At 45.7% G+C, this 17,277-nt stretch overlaps 1 protein-coding gene across 6 annotated transcripts in view; it reads left to right on the top strand.

Annotated features, from left to right (window-relative positions):
- Positions 1-17,277, top strand: part of LOC126319460 (calcium-binding protein E63-1) — a 575,661-nt gene that overhangs the window by 333,910 nt on the left and 224,474 nt on the right. The window contains exon 1 of one of the 6 annotated variants that reach the window (XM_049993681.1): positions 12,496-12,598. The exons of the other annotated variants lie outside the window; for them this stretch is intronic. Within the exon in view, the coding sequence (XP_049849638.1) occupies positions 12,589-12,598 (10 nt within the window). The 5' untranslated portion in view covers positions 12,496-12,588. Of the gene's footprint in view, positions 1-12,495; positions 12,599-17,277 lie in introns of those variants that run through there. 6 annotated transcript variants of the gene reach the window in all.

A 17,277-nucleotide genomic window follows, 5' to 3' on the forward strand; every position in this document is an offset into this window, starting at 1 on the left:
TCACCTGATCTTGCGCCCTCAGATTTTCACCATTTCCATTCTCTATCGAACAGCCTTCAAGGAAGTTCCTTTCCGGATGAAAATATGTTCCGAACATGATTTGACGAGTTCTTCGCCTCAAAATCACATGATTTCTACAGTCGCGGAATCAGAAAGTTACCCCAGCAGTGGCAGGCTGTTGTAAATACTGAAAGAGAACATATTTATGACTAAATTCTCTGTTATTTGTATCCGTTGTGTTTTAAAGTTATGGAACAACTCTACGAACTTATTGCCAACCTAGTATATAACAGATACAAATTACAGATCACGTGTAGGTTCTTGCACTCAGAACATGAAAAACTGTGCCTGTCTAGCCCACAAAAGTAGACCGACAGTTGAACATAGAAGTAGTTTAAAGCAACATGGCACAGTTACAGATTTTAAAGAAACGATGATTGTACCTAATCAGGTAATAATGGAATTAGAGCGTTCCAAAATGTGACTCTAATTACATCTGTGTTAAAAATAATTAAGGCGTGTTCCGGTTACCAAGAATGCTGATCGAGTTTTGAAACCCAGGTCAAATAACGACCACTAGCTACAGCTGCACATGCTACAGGCGTGAACCCAACGCAAGTCTCTCAGTAGTGTTCAGCAAAGAACAGGCGGTTCCGCAAATCGTACCCAACGCTTAATGACGTCTGAACGTAGTGGTCACTATTTATTGCTACATTGGACCCCGGAGGCACAAGGATCACAATTACATCACAGTCATCAACCACTAAAAATGGGAACTGATCGATTCAGAAGACACGACCCACGTCGGCGAAGGCATACGGAAGCAGTGATTGTTCAAATGGCGTCGGCACACTTTCCGCAGTAAACAACCGCCAGGCACTACACGGCGACCACACGGCGTTCCTCTCTCTGTGGATTCTTCAAATGGCTCAAATAGCTCTGAGCACTATGGGACTTAATGTCTGATGTCATCAGTCCCCTAGGACTTAGAACTACTTAAACCTAACTTAACCTAAGGACATCACAGATATCCATGCCCGAGGCAGGATTCGAACCTGCGTCCGTTGCAGTCGCGCGGTTCCGGACTACAGCGCCTAGAACCGCATGGCCACCGCGGCCGGCCCAGTGGATGCTCTCAGCAGAACAGCCGTACGGAGGAAACTACGCAGAGAGCCTCGTGTGCCCTTAAAGTCCCTTCAAGCTACAAGTCGGCCCCCAGAAGGCCGTCGCTGGGGAACGAAACCAGAGATATTCAACCCACGGCTGGAATCGATATGACTGCATGCACGGCTCACAGCACCCGAACATATCATTCTTGCAGCGTCCGCATGGGAACTTTTTGCAACTACAGTTCAGTATTTTAACACTCCATCACAGTGAAGGCAAGGACGTGTAACAAACGTGAAATTGTCGTTATGTGTACCACATGCTATATGTGCCACGGGACTGCACTGCTGATAATCTTGGGAGAGCCGGCCAGCAGAAAACTCTTCCATCTGGTGTGCAAGACAGACGAAATACACCCAGATTTCAAGAGGAATGTAATAACCCAATTCCAAACAAAGCAAGTGTTGACAGGTGTCGGAACTACCGAACCATCAGTTCAGTAAGTCCCTGTTGGAAAATACTAACACAGATTCTTTACAGACGAATGGAAAAACTGGTTGTAGCCGACCTCGCGGAAGACCAGTTTGGATTCCGTAGAAGTGTTGGAACACGTGAGGCAGTACTGACGCTACGACTTATCTCAAAAAATAGATTAAGGAAAGTCAAATCTAAGTTTCTAGCATTTGTTGACTTAGAAAAAGCTTTTGAAAATGTTGACTGGAATACTCTATTTCTAATTTTAAAGGTGAGAAGAGTAGAGTAGACGGAGAGAAAGGCTATTTACAGTTTGTACATAAACCAGATGGCAGTTATAAGAGTCGAGGGACACGAAAGGGAAGCAGTGATTGAGAAGGGAGTGAGACAGGATTGTAGCCTATCCGCGATGTTATTCAATCTGTATATTGAGCATGCAGTAAAGAAAACAAAAGAAAATTTGGAGTAGGAACTAAAATCCATGGAGAAGAAACAAAAACTTTGAGGTTCCCCAATGACATTGTAATTCTGTCAGATACAGCAAAGGACTTGGAAGAGCAGCTGTAGGGGATGGACAGTGTCTTGAAAGGAGGAGATAAGGTGAACATCAAGAAAAGCAAAAGGAGGATAATGGAATGTAGTCGAATTAAATCAGGTGACGTTGAGGGAATTAGATTAGGAAATGAGATAATTGAAGTAGTAAATGAGTTTTGCTACTTGGGGAGCAAAATAACTGATGATGGTCGAAATAGAGAGGATCAAAATGTACATTGGCAATGGCAAGAAAAGCGCTTCTGAAGAAGAGAAATTTGTTGACATCGAGTACAGATTTAAGTGTCAGGAAGCCATTTCTGAATGTATTTATGTGGAGTGGAGCCATGTATGGAATTGAAAGATGGGCGATAAACAGTGTAGACAAAAAGGGAATAGAAGATTTCTAAATTTGATGCTACAGAAGAATGCTGAAGATTAGGTGGGTAGATCACGTAATTAACGAGGAGCTACTAAACAGAATTGGGGAGAAGAGGAATTTGTGCCACAAGTTGACTTGGAGGAGTGGTCGGTTAATAGGGCACGTTCTGTGGTATCAAGGGATAACCAATTTAGAATTGGAGGGAAGTGTGGGGGGTAAGAGCTAGAGAGCGAGACCAAGAGATCAAAACAGTAAGTAGATTTAGAAGAATGTAGGTTGCAGTAGCTATTCAGAGAGTTCTGCGCAGCATACAAAAGCATGGACAGCTGCAGCAAACGAGTCTTCGGAATGAAGACCATAACAACATATGCAAATGATTAGCGCTTGACTGCAACTGAAGTAGGGTAGAAGTAATGGCATCTATATTCCGTGTACAAAGAAACGTTACAAGAGCTAACTTGTCTTTCAGAAATCACATTTGAATGTTTGTAAGATCGTGTTATCCATCGCGTAAGATGGAAAAACACCGCTCACAGTGTGTCGAACTTCGACAGTGGTTCGACTTTAACCTGCCTGGACTGCGGTGCACCGTTCTACATCTACATCTTAACCCCCTCCTCTGTATCCTACAGGGCACCCTACTGTAGTTGACGGAAGCCAGTTCGAGTACGACTATCTTTCCCCCCCTTCCCTGTTCCAGTGGCGAACGGCGATTGGGGAGAATTATTGTCAGTAAGCCTTCATTACAGCTGATGCCCACCAGGGCCAGCGCCACGGAAACTGTTGATGTTGTGTTGGATCTACGCAGAGGTATAAGAAGTCGTCGAATGCGTCCTAATATCGTGTCGGAACTCCTTTTCCCCGCCATAGTGCAGCATTTAGCCCTGTTATGGACTCAACAAGTCGGCTGCAGTAATACTGAGCCATGCTGCTTCTACAGGCATCCGTAACTGCGGAAGTGTTGCCGGTGCATGGCGTTGTGCGCAAACTGATCCCTCGGTTGTGTCCCATAAATGGTCGATGGGCCAAATCATTCCCTCGTATCGTCCAGAACGTTTCTCAAACGAATCGCGGATAGTTGTGGCTCGGTGACGTGATATAGTTATTTTGGACCACTATGCGGTCGGCTGCACTCACAAATACGCGCGCCGCCAGTTACGCCGCCGCGTTTCCCACAGCCGCCACCGCGGCACGAGGGCGCTGCCTGCCACCAACGATTAAGCCGCAGCCAGTGAGGTGCGAGCGCCCCTCTCCGGAGCTCCATCGGCGGATGTGCGTAAGTTCCAACATTCATGCACTGACCCCATTATGTGTCTTCGCCAGTTGCATAGCATTTACAAACTTTCATAGTGGCCAGGGCTTAACACCTTCTCAATAGACGTTGTGTTAAAGTCTAATTGATTTGGCCGGCCGTTATGACTGAGCGGTTCTAGGCGCTTCAGTCTGGAACCGTGCGACCGCTACAGTCGCAGGTTCGAATCCTGCCTCGGGCATCGATTTGTGTGATGTCCTTAGGTTAGGTGGAATGATGACCTCAGATGTTAGGTCCCGTAGTGCTCGGAGCCACTTGAATCATTTTTGAACTAATTGATTTGAAAATCTTTTGTGTCTGTATATATCTCTACATTGAAATCTACTGTTGCAACTGACGCTGCTCCCATAGCAACAAAGCTACTTTTTGATATTAGACGTAGAATAAATTAATATCTAAATTGTCTGTTCATAAACATCGTAAGTTCGTTGCTGCCGTATCAACTAAAGAACCACGCAGCACTCAAAGGAATTTATAACAGAATCCATGAATGGCTGCAAATGGTCTCCAAATAGCCAAACATAACAATTTCCATTCAATGATCGTTTAGTTGGACCGGAGCACCCAGTCCATCCCATGTAAACGCAGCACACGCCATTATGGAGACACCACCAGCTTGCACAGTTGACCACTTCGGTCCATTGCCGCGTAGGGTCTGCTCCAGACCTTACCATGAGCTCTTACCAAGTGACATCGGGGCCCATGTGACCAGATCACGGTTTTCCAATCATGTAGGGCCCAGTCGATACGGGCACGAGCGCAGGAGAGGCGCTGCAGGCGATGTCCTGTTAGCTCAGCCACTCACATCATTCCTCTGCTGCCATAGTCTATTAACTCCCGATTTTGCTGCACTGTCCTAACGCATGCCTTTACCCCGTCGCACACCGATTTCTGCGGTTATTTCACCCAGTGTTGCTTGTCTGTCAGCATTGACCACTCTGTGCAGACGCCACTGCTCTCGGTCGTTAGGTGAAGGTCGACAGCCAATGCGTTCTCCACGATGGGAGGTAATGCCTGAAATCTGGCGTTCTCGGCACAGTCTTGACGCTATGGATGTCAGAATATTGAAAAGCCTAATGATATCCAAAGCTGAGCGCCCCATTCGTCTATCTCCAACTACTATTCCGCGGTCAGAGAGTTATAATGTCCGTCTTCCTGCCATAACCACGTCGAAAATCTTTTACATGAATCACCTGAGTACAAATGACAGCTCCATCAACGCTCTGCCCTGTTAGACCTTGCGTACCCTGTGCTACAGCTATCTGTATATCTGCATATCGCTATCGCATCACTTTTGTCAGCTCGGTGTTTGTCTTAAACAAGGCAAAAAATCGCCTAACACTTGTTGCATTCAGTGATTAATTACACTTCTGTGACTGTTTTGAGTGTGTTATCTAATTTTAATTTCTCCTTTTCTTTCAGGTAAGTAGCAGCAGATGTAGCGGCTGACCTGCTAGTTCGTGCACGGAGTTGGTATGTATGTGCAAACGCTCGTGGCGGCCCTGCATCACACTGTACCCGCAAGACAGCAGCTCAAATCCCAATCTAGCCTCCAAAATTGGATTTCCCTAAATCAGCTGAAGGAAAATCAATGATGACTCATTTGACGAACGCACTGCCGATATCCTTCTGCAGTCCGGGGTATTGCTGCTCGCATCGGTCGGGTTCGCGCGACTCCTCATGCCAACATGGAGTTGATAGTTTCCGGAGGGCTACACTCAGCGACACGTGTGGTCTCGATGGCACGTCGCAACTAGCGCCCGGGCGGACACACACGCATTGATCGGCCGTGTACGGTCGTACAGCCACATCTGAAATGTGTGTTCTTATGGGACAACTATCCAAGGAGTTCCACCAAATAATATCCAAACAGCGGACTCTGTACACAATTTATTAAATTGCCAAAACTAAACTCTTCTGAATAACATCAAATTCATATAACTTACAGAACTTAACAAATGGTTGAAAGAGTGAGCTTTAAAAACAATAACGGCGGCTTTCCACCATAAATCAAAGAACCTTTTACAATAGTGCTTTTAGAGTTTACCCAAAAGACAAAATCCAATAATAAGTTAACTTGGCATTACAATTTGAAATGATTTATAGAAAACAAAACTTTGAGAAAGATAATGGCGCTTGGCACCATAAAATAAAAGAAGCGCAACACACAACCAATAAATATAATAACAAAATAATAATTTGATACAACCAAATGGTGAGGGCAACTCCCAACGAAATCACAGACGAGCGAGCTGACTTCGGAGCCTTCCCACGAGAAACGGTTCCCGAAATAAACCGCTGAGAGCTCCCCGACATGCCTCCCACAACTGCGCATCACTTACGCGCCTTGGTTATGTTCTGTAACACACGACAGATAACATCAACACAAGATAAAATTCAAAAATGCAACCTAACATCCCGACAGCACATCATAACCACGGCGCCGTTAACTCGGGCTCTCTTAATAAGTGTCCGAAGCCAACACACACAAATCTCAACAAACAATTCTCGCTTCTTAAAACGAAACAATAAAAGCCAAGTTCACATGAATAGTCAAACGACAGTCTTAGAAGTGCCTTAACGACACCAAACGCGACTATTCCATCAAGCTAATAGTAACACAGTGAGAAAAATACAGAATATTACACTAAATGCTGTTACACAACCAAATTGACGAGATCGTGCTGTTCAGGTCCCAGAAGACCACATATACAAAGCAGCAGTAATTCACAATGTATATACTGTACAAAACCGCCCTTCTTATGCAGACTTTACCTAACACATCGAATGCCAAATATACCATACATGAACGCAACTCCGGACAGGACTCAAGTTGAGCAAATAAATTAGTACCCACAAATATCGTATCGAGCCACACACACACACACACAGCAAAAAGTTCCAACAACGCCGTCCCACATCAGAAACCGCTGCTGGAGCTTCCAGGGGAAAATCTGAAGAGCCAGCCGAGCCCACACCCTAACCTGGCAGACGACTCCAAAATTCAGCAACTAGTTGTCTCCGGGCCAGAGTATCACAGGACCCCACCGGACCTCCACATCAGACAGGCAGAACAAGTACGCCGACTCCAATTAATCACCACCGCATGGCCAGCACAGCGGCCAGTCGCCTCCACCCCAGACTACTCTGCTCATATTGCGAGGCACAACAACCTTTAGCGCTAGTCACTAGCAGGTCAAGCAGAGGGAACTCCCCATTCCGTGCAATACCCGGATAGCAACTACCCTCTCGCTTTCCGCCGGCCACCGCAAACACACGCCAGCGACATCATAGCAAATCAGCACCGGAGCGCCACCCGCACGAGGACAGCGAACTATAATGGATTACAGCGCGCTCTCTGAACAAGATCACAGGATAGTGGCACGCGCCATATCAACATCACATACCTTGAATGAGAAAATCATCTTTTTTCAGCAAGATAAGTATTGCCAAGGGCAATAGGATCACGTCGGAGCACCACGAAGCGCCAGTAAGGAAAACATTGTTACGGCTTGCCTTGGTGCGGCTGCTGAGGGAGGCGCGGCCAATGGCGACGCTGGCCGTGGGAGTGGCCACGTGTCGCCTCTCCGCTCTGCGTGCGTGCGGGGGCTCCGGTGCAGTGGGGTACCCGACACCATCACATAACCTGCCTTAAGGACGGTAGCCATCGTACGTGGTGATCAGAATTAAACTCCCGCTACTTGAGGGGGCCCACATGTAAAACGAGTGATGGTAAGACAGAGAAACGTTTTGGAAACATTGTAAGGACATGTTGTTGTTGTGGTGGTCTTCAGTCCTGAGACTGGTTTGATGCAGCTCTCCATGCTACTCTATCCTGTGCAAGCTTCTTCATCTCACCGTACCTACTGCAGCCTACATCCTTCTGAATCTGCTTAGTGTATTCATCTCTTGGTCTCCCTCTACGATTTTTACCCTCCACGCTGTTCTCCAATACTAAATTGGTGATCCCTTGATGCCTCAGAACATGTCCTACTAACCGATTCCTCCTTCTAGTCAAGTTGTGCCACAAGCTCATCTTCTCCCCAATTCTATTCAATACCTCCTCATTAGTTATGTGATCTACCCATCTAATCTTCAGCATTCTTCTGTAGCACCACATTTCGAAAGCTTCTATTCTCTTCTTGTCTAAACTATTTATCGTCCACGTTTCACTTCCATACGTGGCTACACTCCATAAAAATACTTTCAGAAACGACTTCCTGACATTTAAATCTATATTAGATGTTAACAAATTTTCCTTTTTCAGAAACGCTTTCCTTGCCATTGCCAGTCTACATTTTATATCCTCTCTACTTCGACCATCATCATTTATTTTGCTCCCCAAATAGCAAACCTACTTTACTACTTTAAGTGTCTCATTTCCTAATCTAATTCCCTCAGCATCACCCGACTTAATTCGACCACATTCCATTATTCTCGTTTTGCTTTTGTTGATGTTCATCTTATATCCTCTCTTCAACACACTGTCCATTCCGTTCAACTGCTCTTCCAATTCGTTTGCTGTCTCTGACAGAATTACGATGTCATCGGCGAACCTCAAAGTTTTTATTTCTTCTCCGTGAATTTTAATACCTACTCCGAAATTTTCCTTTTTTTCCCTTTATTGCTTGCTCAATATACAGATTGAATAACATCGGGGAGAGACTACAACCCTGTATCACTCCCTTCCCAACCTTTACTTCCCTTTCATGTCCCTCGACTCTTATAACTGCCATCTGCTTTCTGTACAAATTGTTAATACCCTTTCGCTCCCTGTATTTTACCCCTGACACCTCCAATCAACATTGTCAAACGCTTTCTCTAAGACTACAAATGCTGGAAATGTAGTTTTACTTTTCCTTAATCTTTCTTCTAAGATAAGTCGTAGGGTCAGTATTGCCTCACGTGATCCAACATTTCTACGGAATCCAAACTGATCTTCCCAGAGGTCGGTTTCTATCAGTTTTTCCATTCGTCTGTAAAGAATTCGCGTTAGTATTTTGCAGCTGTGCCGGCCGCGGTGGTCTAGCGGTTCAGGCGCTCAGTCCGGAACCGCGGGACTGCTACGGTCGCAGGTTCGAATCCTTCCTCGGGCATGGATGTGTGTGAAGTCCTTAGGTTAGTTAGGTTTAAGTAGTTCTAAGTTTTAGGGGACTGTTGACCACAGATGTTAACTCCCATAGTGCTCAGAACCATTTGAACCATCTTTTTTTTTGTAGCAGCTGTGACTTATTAAACTGATAGTTCGGTAATTTTCACATCTGTCAACACCTGCTTTCTTTGGGATTGAAGTTATTATATTCTTCTTGAAGTCTGAGGGTATTTCGCCTGTCTCACACATCTTGCTCACCAGATTGTAGAGTTTTGTCAGGACTGGCTCTCCCAAGGCTGTCAGTAGTTCTAATGGAATGTTGTCTACTCCTGGGGCCTTGTTTCGACTCAGGTCTTTCAGTGTTTTGTCAAACTCTTCACGCAGTATCATATCTCCCATTTCATCTTCATCTACATCCTCTTCCATTTCCATAATATTGTCCTCAAGTACATCGCCCTTGTATAGACCCTGTATATACTCATTCCACCTTTCTGCTTTCCCTTCTTTGCTTAAAACTGGGTTTCCATCAAAGCTCTTAATATTCATGCAAGTGGTTCTCCTTTCTCCAAAGATCTCTTTAATTTTCCTGTAGGCAGTATCTATCTTACCCGTAGTGAGATAAGCCTCTACATCCTTACATTTGTCCTCTAGCCATGCCTGCTTAGCCATTTTGTACTTCCTGTCGATCTCATTTTTGAGACGTTTGTATTCCTTTTTGCCTGCTTCATTTAGTACATTTTTAAATTTTTCTCCTTTCATTAATTAAATTCAATATATCTTCTGTTACCCAAGGGTTTCTAGTAGCCCTCGTCTTTTTACCTACTTGATCCTCTGCTGCCTTCACTACTTGGTCCCTCAAAGCTACCCATTCTTCTTCTACTGTACTTCCTTCCCACATTCCTGTCAATTATTCCCTTATGCTCTCCCTGAAACTCTGTACAACCTCTGGTTCTTTCAGTTTATCCAGGTCCCATCTCCTTAAATTCCCACCTTTTTGCAGTTTTTTCAGTTTTAATCTACAGCTCATAACCGATAGATTGTGGTCAGAGTCCACATCTGCCCCTGGAAATGTCTTACAATTTAAAACCTGGTTCCTAAATCTCTGTCTTACCATTATATAATCTATCTTATACCTTTTAGTATCTCCAGGGTACTTCCATGTATACAACTTTCTTTCATGATTCTTGAACCAAGTGTTAGCTATGATTGAATTATGCTCTGCGCAAAATTTTACCAGGCGGCTTCCTCCTTCATTTCTTATCCCCAATCCATATTCACCTACTACGTTCCCTTCTCTTCCTTTTCCTACTATCGAATTCCAGTCGCCCATGACTATTAAATTTTCGCCTCCCTTCACTACCTGAATAATTTCTTTAATCTCATCATACATTTCATCAATTTCTTCGTCATCTGCAGAGCTAGTTGGCATATGAACTTGTACTACTGTAGTCGGTGTGGGCTTCGTGTCTATCTTGGCCACAATAATGCGTTCACCATGCTGTTTGTAGTAGCTTACCTGCACTCCTATTTTTTTATTCATTATTAAACCTACTCCTGCATTACCCCAATTTGATTTTGGCGGACGGAAATAAGGAATGGGCTACTGAAAGAATCACAGTTGAATTTCCGCGCGAGAGGATAACATTTCTTAATTCCGTACCACGTTTACGTTCCAGGGTACAAGCGATCTACATCCACGGCCGCCTGGACCCGCACTGGAGACTGCTCTGCTCTTGCGGGGAACATCTCAGGTGGGATGTTGGCTACCTCCCTTCCTACGCTCGTCTCCAACCTATAACGGGTGTCAGTGTCGCGTTTACAGACCCTGTTCTTCAGGCAACCTCACAGCCAGAAAAGGCACTGGTTTAGATGTGCTGATGTTAGTGCCCATGCAGTCTGGAACAATTGGCCATTTCGAACTTCCGAATCGTGTTATTCAACCCCGGCGGAAAGACGAACTGTCCGTACTCTTTTACTGCGTCCACACTCGCGAAGACCGGCAGCGCTATTTCTGTGTTTCGATAAAAGAGCTTTATGTAGACAGACACGATCGTTTTGTCAAGACCCATGTTCACTGTTTGCCATTGTGATGCATACTGTTGCATGTGTTTCAACCCTACGTCGGCCTAACGGCAAGTGTCGGCACTAACAGAAGTAACGACGCAAATCCTGCAGCGTGCAGTCCGCACACCATTCGCATAAGGTTGTGTATCTATACGGTTAATAGTTTTCGGTGGCACACTGCCTCCAGCAGCGGAAGTTGAATTACGTCCACCCCGTGTCTCTGATCTGTTAAGACACATTGTGACAAGCTGCACATTGTGAATAAAATGTTCCACACTGGCTGTTAAAATACTTTTATTAAAAAGTCGCGAAAGGTTTCGTATCACTCACTGCAGATGCATCTTCAGGTGATCGGTACAAGAAATTGAAAGATTAAAGAATTACCGCGGTTTCAAAAATAGATTTGTCGTGCCATAAAGAGCCATTTCATTTATTTAAAGAGTCATCGCGCGACAAAGTAAATACTGAGATCGAAGTCCCATCGTTCACCGTCACGATTAAACCAGTAACGCGCTAAAAGTCTTTGTCTATGATTAAACTGTGTGGGATAGCACTGCATCTTTAAGAGATAGGAAGCCGAATAAAAGAATATAAATTTCTGACTCCCATGTAATTATGGTTCAAAAAATGTTTCAACTCTGACCACTGTGGGACTTAAGTTCTGAGGTCATCAGTTCCCTAGAACTTAGAACTACTTGAACCTAAATAACCTAAGGACATCACACACATCCATGCCCGAGGCAGGATTCGAACCTGCGACCCTAGCTGTCACGCGGTTCCAGACTGAAGCGCCTAGAACCGCTCGGCCACCGTGGCCAGCTGTAATTATGGGAACGAACTGAAAACACCACATTACCATGTCTCAACTTCGACACACGTGTATAACAAAGCGTTGATTGAGTGCGTTACCACGCCGTAGAAGTGCCAACTGAGGAGCTACTCGATTGAGAAGTAGCGGCTCCGGTCTCGGAAACTGACATACGGCCAGGAGAGCGGTGTGCTGACCACATGCCGCTCCATATACGCAGTCAGTGACGCCTGTTGGCTGAGGATGACACGGTGGCCGGTCAGTACCGTTGGGGCCTTCCAAGTCCTGTTCAGGCGTAGTTCAGTAGTGCCACTCTTATGCGACTGGGGGAATTTAAACAGACGTTATATTTCAGCTGTAGAAACACGCCTGCCAACTTTCGTTTATGTCGCACAACTCCTCCTCGGTGTTACGACCTTCTTCTCGCATCAGTCTATACGGCGGGCAGCTTGCGACACGGTACTCGCGGACGGTACGTCGCGAACACTCGTGTACGGTAGTCTCATTTACTTCGTCTTCCCTACTGCCACGCCCTCGTACCGCCTGTTAACGTGTGGGACGAGGGCGACGCCGCGGGCGGACCGCAGGCGGCAGAGTCCTCGGAGGCGGTCCTGTCTGCGGCGCGCCGGGGGCGGCCGCCGCGCCACTCTCGCCGCCTCCGCCTCCGCCGCCCCCAGCTCCGCGGAGCGTATTGATCGCGCGCGCGCCGCCCAGACGCCGGCCGGATCACCGTCAGTCGACGCCCGCCCGCCGACGCCGCCGCAGCTGCCGCCTCCGACGCAGACACCGGCTCCCACTCGACACACTAGTAGCTCGCCATGCCGGAAGGTAAGACCAGCGCCGGCCCTCACTGCTGGGCCCGCAGTCATTGTTGTCGACGTGCCGTCCTCTTACGTCGGCATGCAGTGGACGACGCCAAAGACACGCACCTGTGGGCGTTGCGCTGTGCTTAGTTTCGGAACCAACTATCTGCGATCACTGGTCTGTGAAGAAGCCCTAAGGTTGTGAGGTGACGGCTGCAACGATTCTGTAGAATTCGTGTCCAACGTAAAGGACCACAGTGCAATATGAACTACTATTTACTTTCACAGGAAACACAACAGTACGTTGATAAAATAAGCACTGTGTTGATAAAGTACGAAGCAGTACTTTCACCTATTCAACTTAAAAATGTTGTTAAAAACCGGAGTCTGTTAGGGAACACCCTGTCAGGTGTTAAACGAATGCGTTTATTTTACTGTCAGTTCCGACCTACACAGCCATCACCGCACCACAAAATGTGACCCTAGCGTAACGTAAGAGGTTCGAAATAACGATACAGGCGACATGCGCGTTAGGCAGTTTGTGGCATCTGATGACAGCACATAAGTGTTCAGATTGGTGCTGTCTTTTCAAATTAACCCATCACACAAATTCGATATCTAAGTTTGTTCGTGTCTTGTGATTCTAAAGCAGAAATTTAAAAGCAGATTTGACCAAAGGTGTTTTCAACTGGAGGGAGGTAAGTACTTATGACGGATTATACGAAGATAATGCTAAGGTGATGCTTCGCGGCGTGATCGTGATGTAGTAGTTAGTGACTGGCAGCGCGCCGCAGAGACGCACTTAGCAGCTGTCGGCGTATTTTGCGACGTGGCTCACAAAGTACGTCGAGCGGCGACCACAGAAAGTATCGTTAAACGCTTAGCTCTTCACTCTTACCGACACTTTAATTCAGTATATAATAAACTGCATACCCCGACAACTTATTATTATTTATGAAGTTTTCCCAGCTCATTTCCGGATGTCCGGTTGCGTTCGGCTGGTTTCAGATAGCGAGCGTGTCTCAGATCACAGCTCTTGGCAGCTGACATGATGAACCGATCAGTTGACTGAGTACTGTGCGGAGAAATGGAATCGCCAGCAAGCCTGCATATGTGGAAATCAAACTAGTATTCGTCTCGTGCCGGTGCTGCTCCAACAAAGGCAGTAACTTGAAAAAACGTGTTTATTTTTCCCATCTCAGACTATCATTTTCCTGATTCGTATCCAGTGCATGAGCGCCTGAGTGTGAAACTGGTAAGTTACTGCACTACCTCTGTATGTTTACTAGTTTAACAAAGGATTTCAGACGCCGCATGAAAGCAGTCTGAACAAACAGCGGCGTAACGGCGACGTGGAATACTGCGTGCGTTGCAACGAGGCAGCGAGAGAGGAGCTTGGGCAATTTTGTGGAGATTGAGGACTTGTTTCTTGGTCACACGCTTGGTTTTTACCGACGTAGGGTTGCTCTGTTTTCCAAAGTATAGTGTACAGAGTGAGAGCAGCACGAAGGCTGCGTGCGGGCTGGTGTCGAGCAGCAATCTGCTCCTACGCCCCCCCCCCCCCCCCCCTCCATCACCCTATGCCAGTAACGTTGCCGCCCAGCTGGACGTCCTCATATGACGGACGAATGACCTCCAACAGCATCACATGCGCTCAGTCACCAGACTCGCCTCAGCGCGCTGATAAGCACTGCGCAACAGCTCCACCACGACCACCAACCACCATAACGACCACCTCTACCTCCACCACCATTTAAACTCCAGTGGTGAACATTTTTTGCGTCACTAGGATTCGAACCGGATACTACCATGTCGACGAACACCGTTATCGATATCGGCTATTCAGACACGTCTTTCACATCCCACAGTCAAATGGTGACATGAGGAAACATCCGTGTCCCAGAAGTAACTGCACTGACACCATATGTTGGCCTCCTGTGATCTTCCACAGATAATATGGCATACCTATTACTTAGCATCATGAGTTATTTCCATTAAGTGAGAAAGCATGATTAATACGGACAAACAACGATGCACTAGCAACGCGTTATAAGGACAGATACTAGGGTCTGCCTCCAATAATGTAGGTATGGTTTTCAGACTTGTGGCAGTAACACATGTTCTTTTGTCACTGAGGCAGGAGAGAGACGGGAATGGCTGCTGAAGGTTTTTGGTGTTTCTGCTTCTACCGTACAATATTTGGAGAACAGTTACCATCTGCTGTATATTACAACAAGAAATACCAACTGCTCGACAAGCATTTACAATTTCAGTGAACTGAATCTTCCGACGGTATTTGGTAGAACATCATCACAATAAATGAAAAGCGCTAGTTTGCTTTTGTCCTGCATTCCCGAGCCTAATTCTCTTGTAAAAAATGACATCAGAGCTTTAACAAAACAACAATATTATTAACATATTCTCTTTCTACAAATTTAATAGATATTAATTTTTAAATTTGTGATGTTAAAACAAAACATATGCATAAAGCACACTCTTGGAACTTAACAATTTTTTAAAGGCACGAACGTAAATTGCATCTGTAAAAGAAGATGCAAAATTAATACCTCCTGATTTTTACTTTTAAACCATAACCATAAAATGTAATCCTGAAGTTTCTTGATCAAATGGAGAATTTTTGTAGCCTTGAACACATACACAACATTATTATTATTATTATTCCATTAAAATGTTCCAAGTATCAGTTATTGGTTTTGCGTCTTGAGCTTACTGTAATTTAATTGAAGAGAATTGTACCAGACGCATTTCTCTTTTATTTACAAAGCGTCTTCTGTGGTTAGTCTGCAAACTGGACGCGTACGTTTGTACATTTTTTTTAGATTAAAAACAACGTTTCTTTATAAACTTAGCATGCAAGTTACTTACGGTGACTTTATAAACTTAATGTTGTTTTTAACGTAAAACAAACAAAACTGTAGAAACTTATGTATGCAATTTGCAGAATAATCACGAAAAGTGCTTTACAAATAAAAGCGAAACGCGTCTGTTATAATTCTCTTCAATAAAATTCCACGAGCGAGGTGGCCTAGTGGTTAGCGCATTGGACTCGCAGTGTGGAGGACGACGGTTCAAAACAGCGTCAGGCCATCCAGATGTAGGTCTTCCGTGATTTCCCTGAATTGCTTAAGGCAAATGCTGGGATGGTTCCTTTGAAAGGGGACGGATGAGTTCCGTCCCCATACTTCCCTAATCTGGTGGACCGATGACGTCTCTGTTTGGTTCCCTCCCCCAGATCAACCAGTTAACCAGTTAAATTGCAGAAAGCTCAAGACGGAAAACTAGTAATCACTGATTTTGACAGCTGTTGCGGAAGATGGAAAATGCAAACAAACGTACTATGTCAAAGTGTGATTAGCTTACTTGAAACACATCAAGTACTTCGTGTATTCTACAAATATAACTAATATTTAACACCAGCTGTGCCTTACTTTAGGAGGCAAAAGCGCATGAAGCAACAACCAGTGCGCAAAAAATAAATAAATACATAAATAAATGGAAATTTGTGGTTAGTTCCTGTGGGACCAATTAGCTGAGGCCATTGGTCCTTAGGAATGCACTAACTTAAACTAACTTGCGCGAAGGACGACACACACAGCCATGCCCGAGAAAGGACCCGAACCTCCGACGGGGGGATCCGCGCGAACCGTGGCAGGGCGCCTGAGACCACGCGGCTACACCACGTGGCAATGCGCAGAAAGAAAGTATTTCAACAGCTCGGACCACACCATCGTTAAGAGGTTGTCTGACCAACAATGCCGTTAAGAAGAAAGAAAGAAGGATAATTAAACATAACAAACAAACGCCAGTGACGATGGTGTTGCAACATTGGCTTCAAGCAACTTTAGAACACGATAGCTGACGTCGAACCCCACCTTGACGAGCGAACGTGGAGATCATTTGTGCTCTTGAAGAAACAGCCGTCAGTACCGGAACGCAGCTAACAACTGGCCAAGCTGCTGGCTCGGCCGGGCACGGGTACACTAGGCGGCTCCCAGTGGCCTGTGCACGACCAAGCGTGGGCGCGCGTCACCCACGGCCTGTTCTGCAGGGGTCGGGCACAAATATGGAGACACCAAGAGCGCAGCACTTTACCGTGCCTAATACGTTGCAGGAACACCCTCTGAGATTCAAAAAAGCTTCGATTCTTCTCGGAACGGATAAATACAGGTCCTGTTTTGTTTCCAAGGGAATTTGTTACCGTTCTTCCTGCACAACAGTGGCAAGTCTAGGTAACAACCATGGACGTCAATAACGATCGTGCATCCTCCTCTCCAAAACAGACCATAAAGTCTCAGTAATATTGAGATCTGGTGAGTGCGGTGGCCAAGGGAGATGCTGGCAGTTCACCCCCGTGCTCGCAATACTAGTCCAGTGATACGTGAGTCGCGTGAACAGGCGCCCTGTTGTTTTGGTGCACGGCGTCGGGAGTGGGGACCACACATTGTACCATGGGGTGGACCTGATAAGCCAAAGTGGTCATATAAACATTGGCAGTAGCGTGACCTTGCAGAATAACCGTGGCACCCATGGAATACCACGACTTGGCTGCCCAAAGCATCAGCGATCGACCCGGCAAGTTTCACTCGGACAGAAGAAAACAAATGGTTCAAATGATTGTGAGTACTATGGGACTTGACATCTGAGGTCATCAGTCCCGTAGAACTTAGAACTACTTAAACGTAA

The sequence above is a fragment of the Schistocerca gregaria genome, chromosome 1, assembly GCF_023897955.1.
Source record: "Schistocerca gregaria isolate iqSchGreg1 chromosome 1, iqSchGreg1.2, whole genome shotgun sequence".
NCBI lineage: Eukaryota > Metazoa > Arthropoda > Insecta > Orthoptera > Acrididae > Schistocerca > Schistocerca gregaria.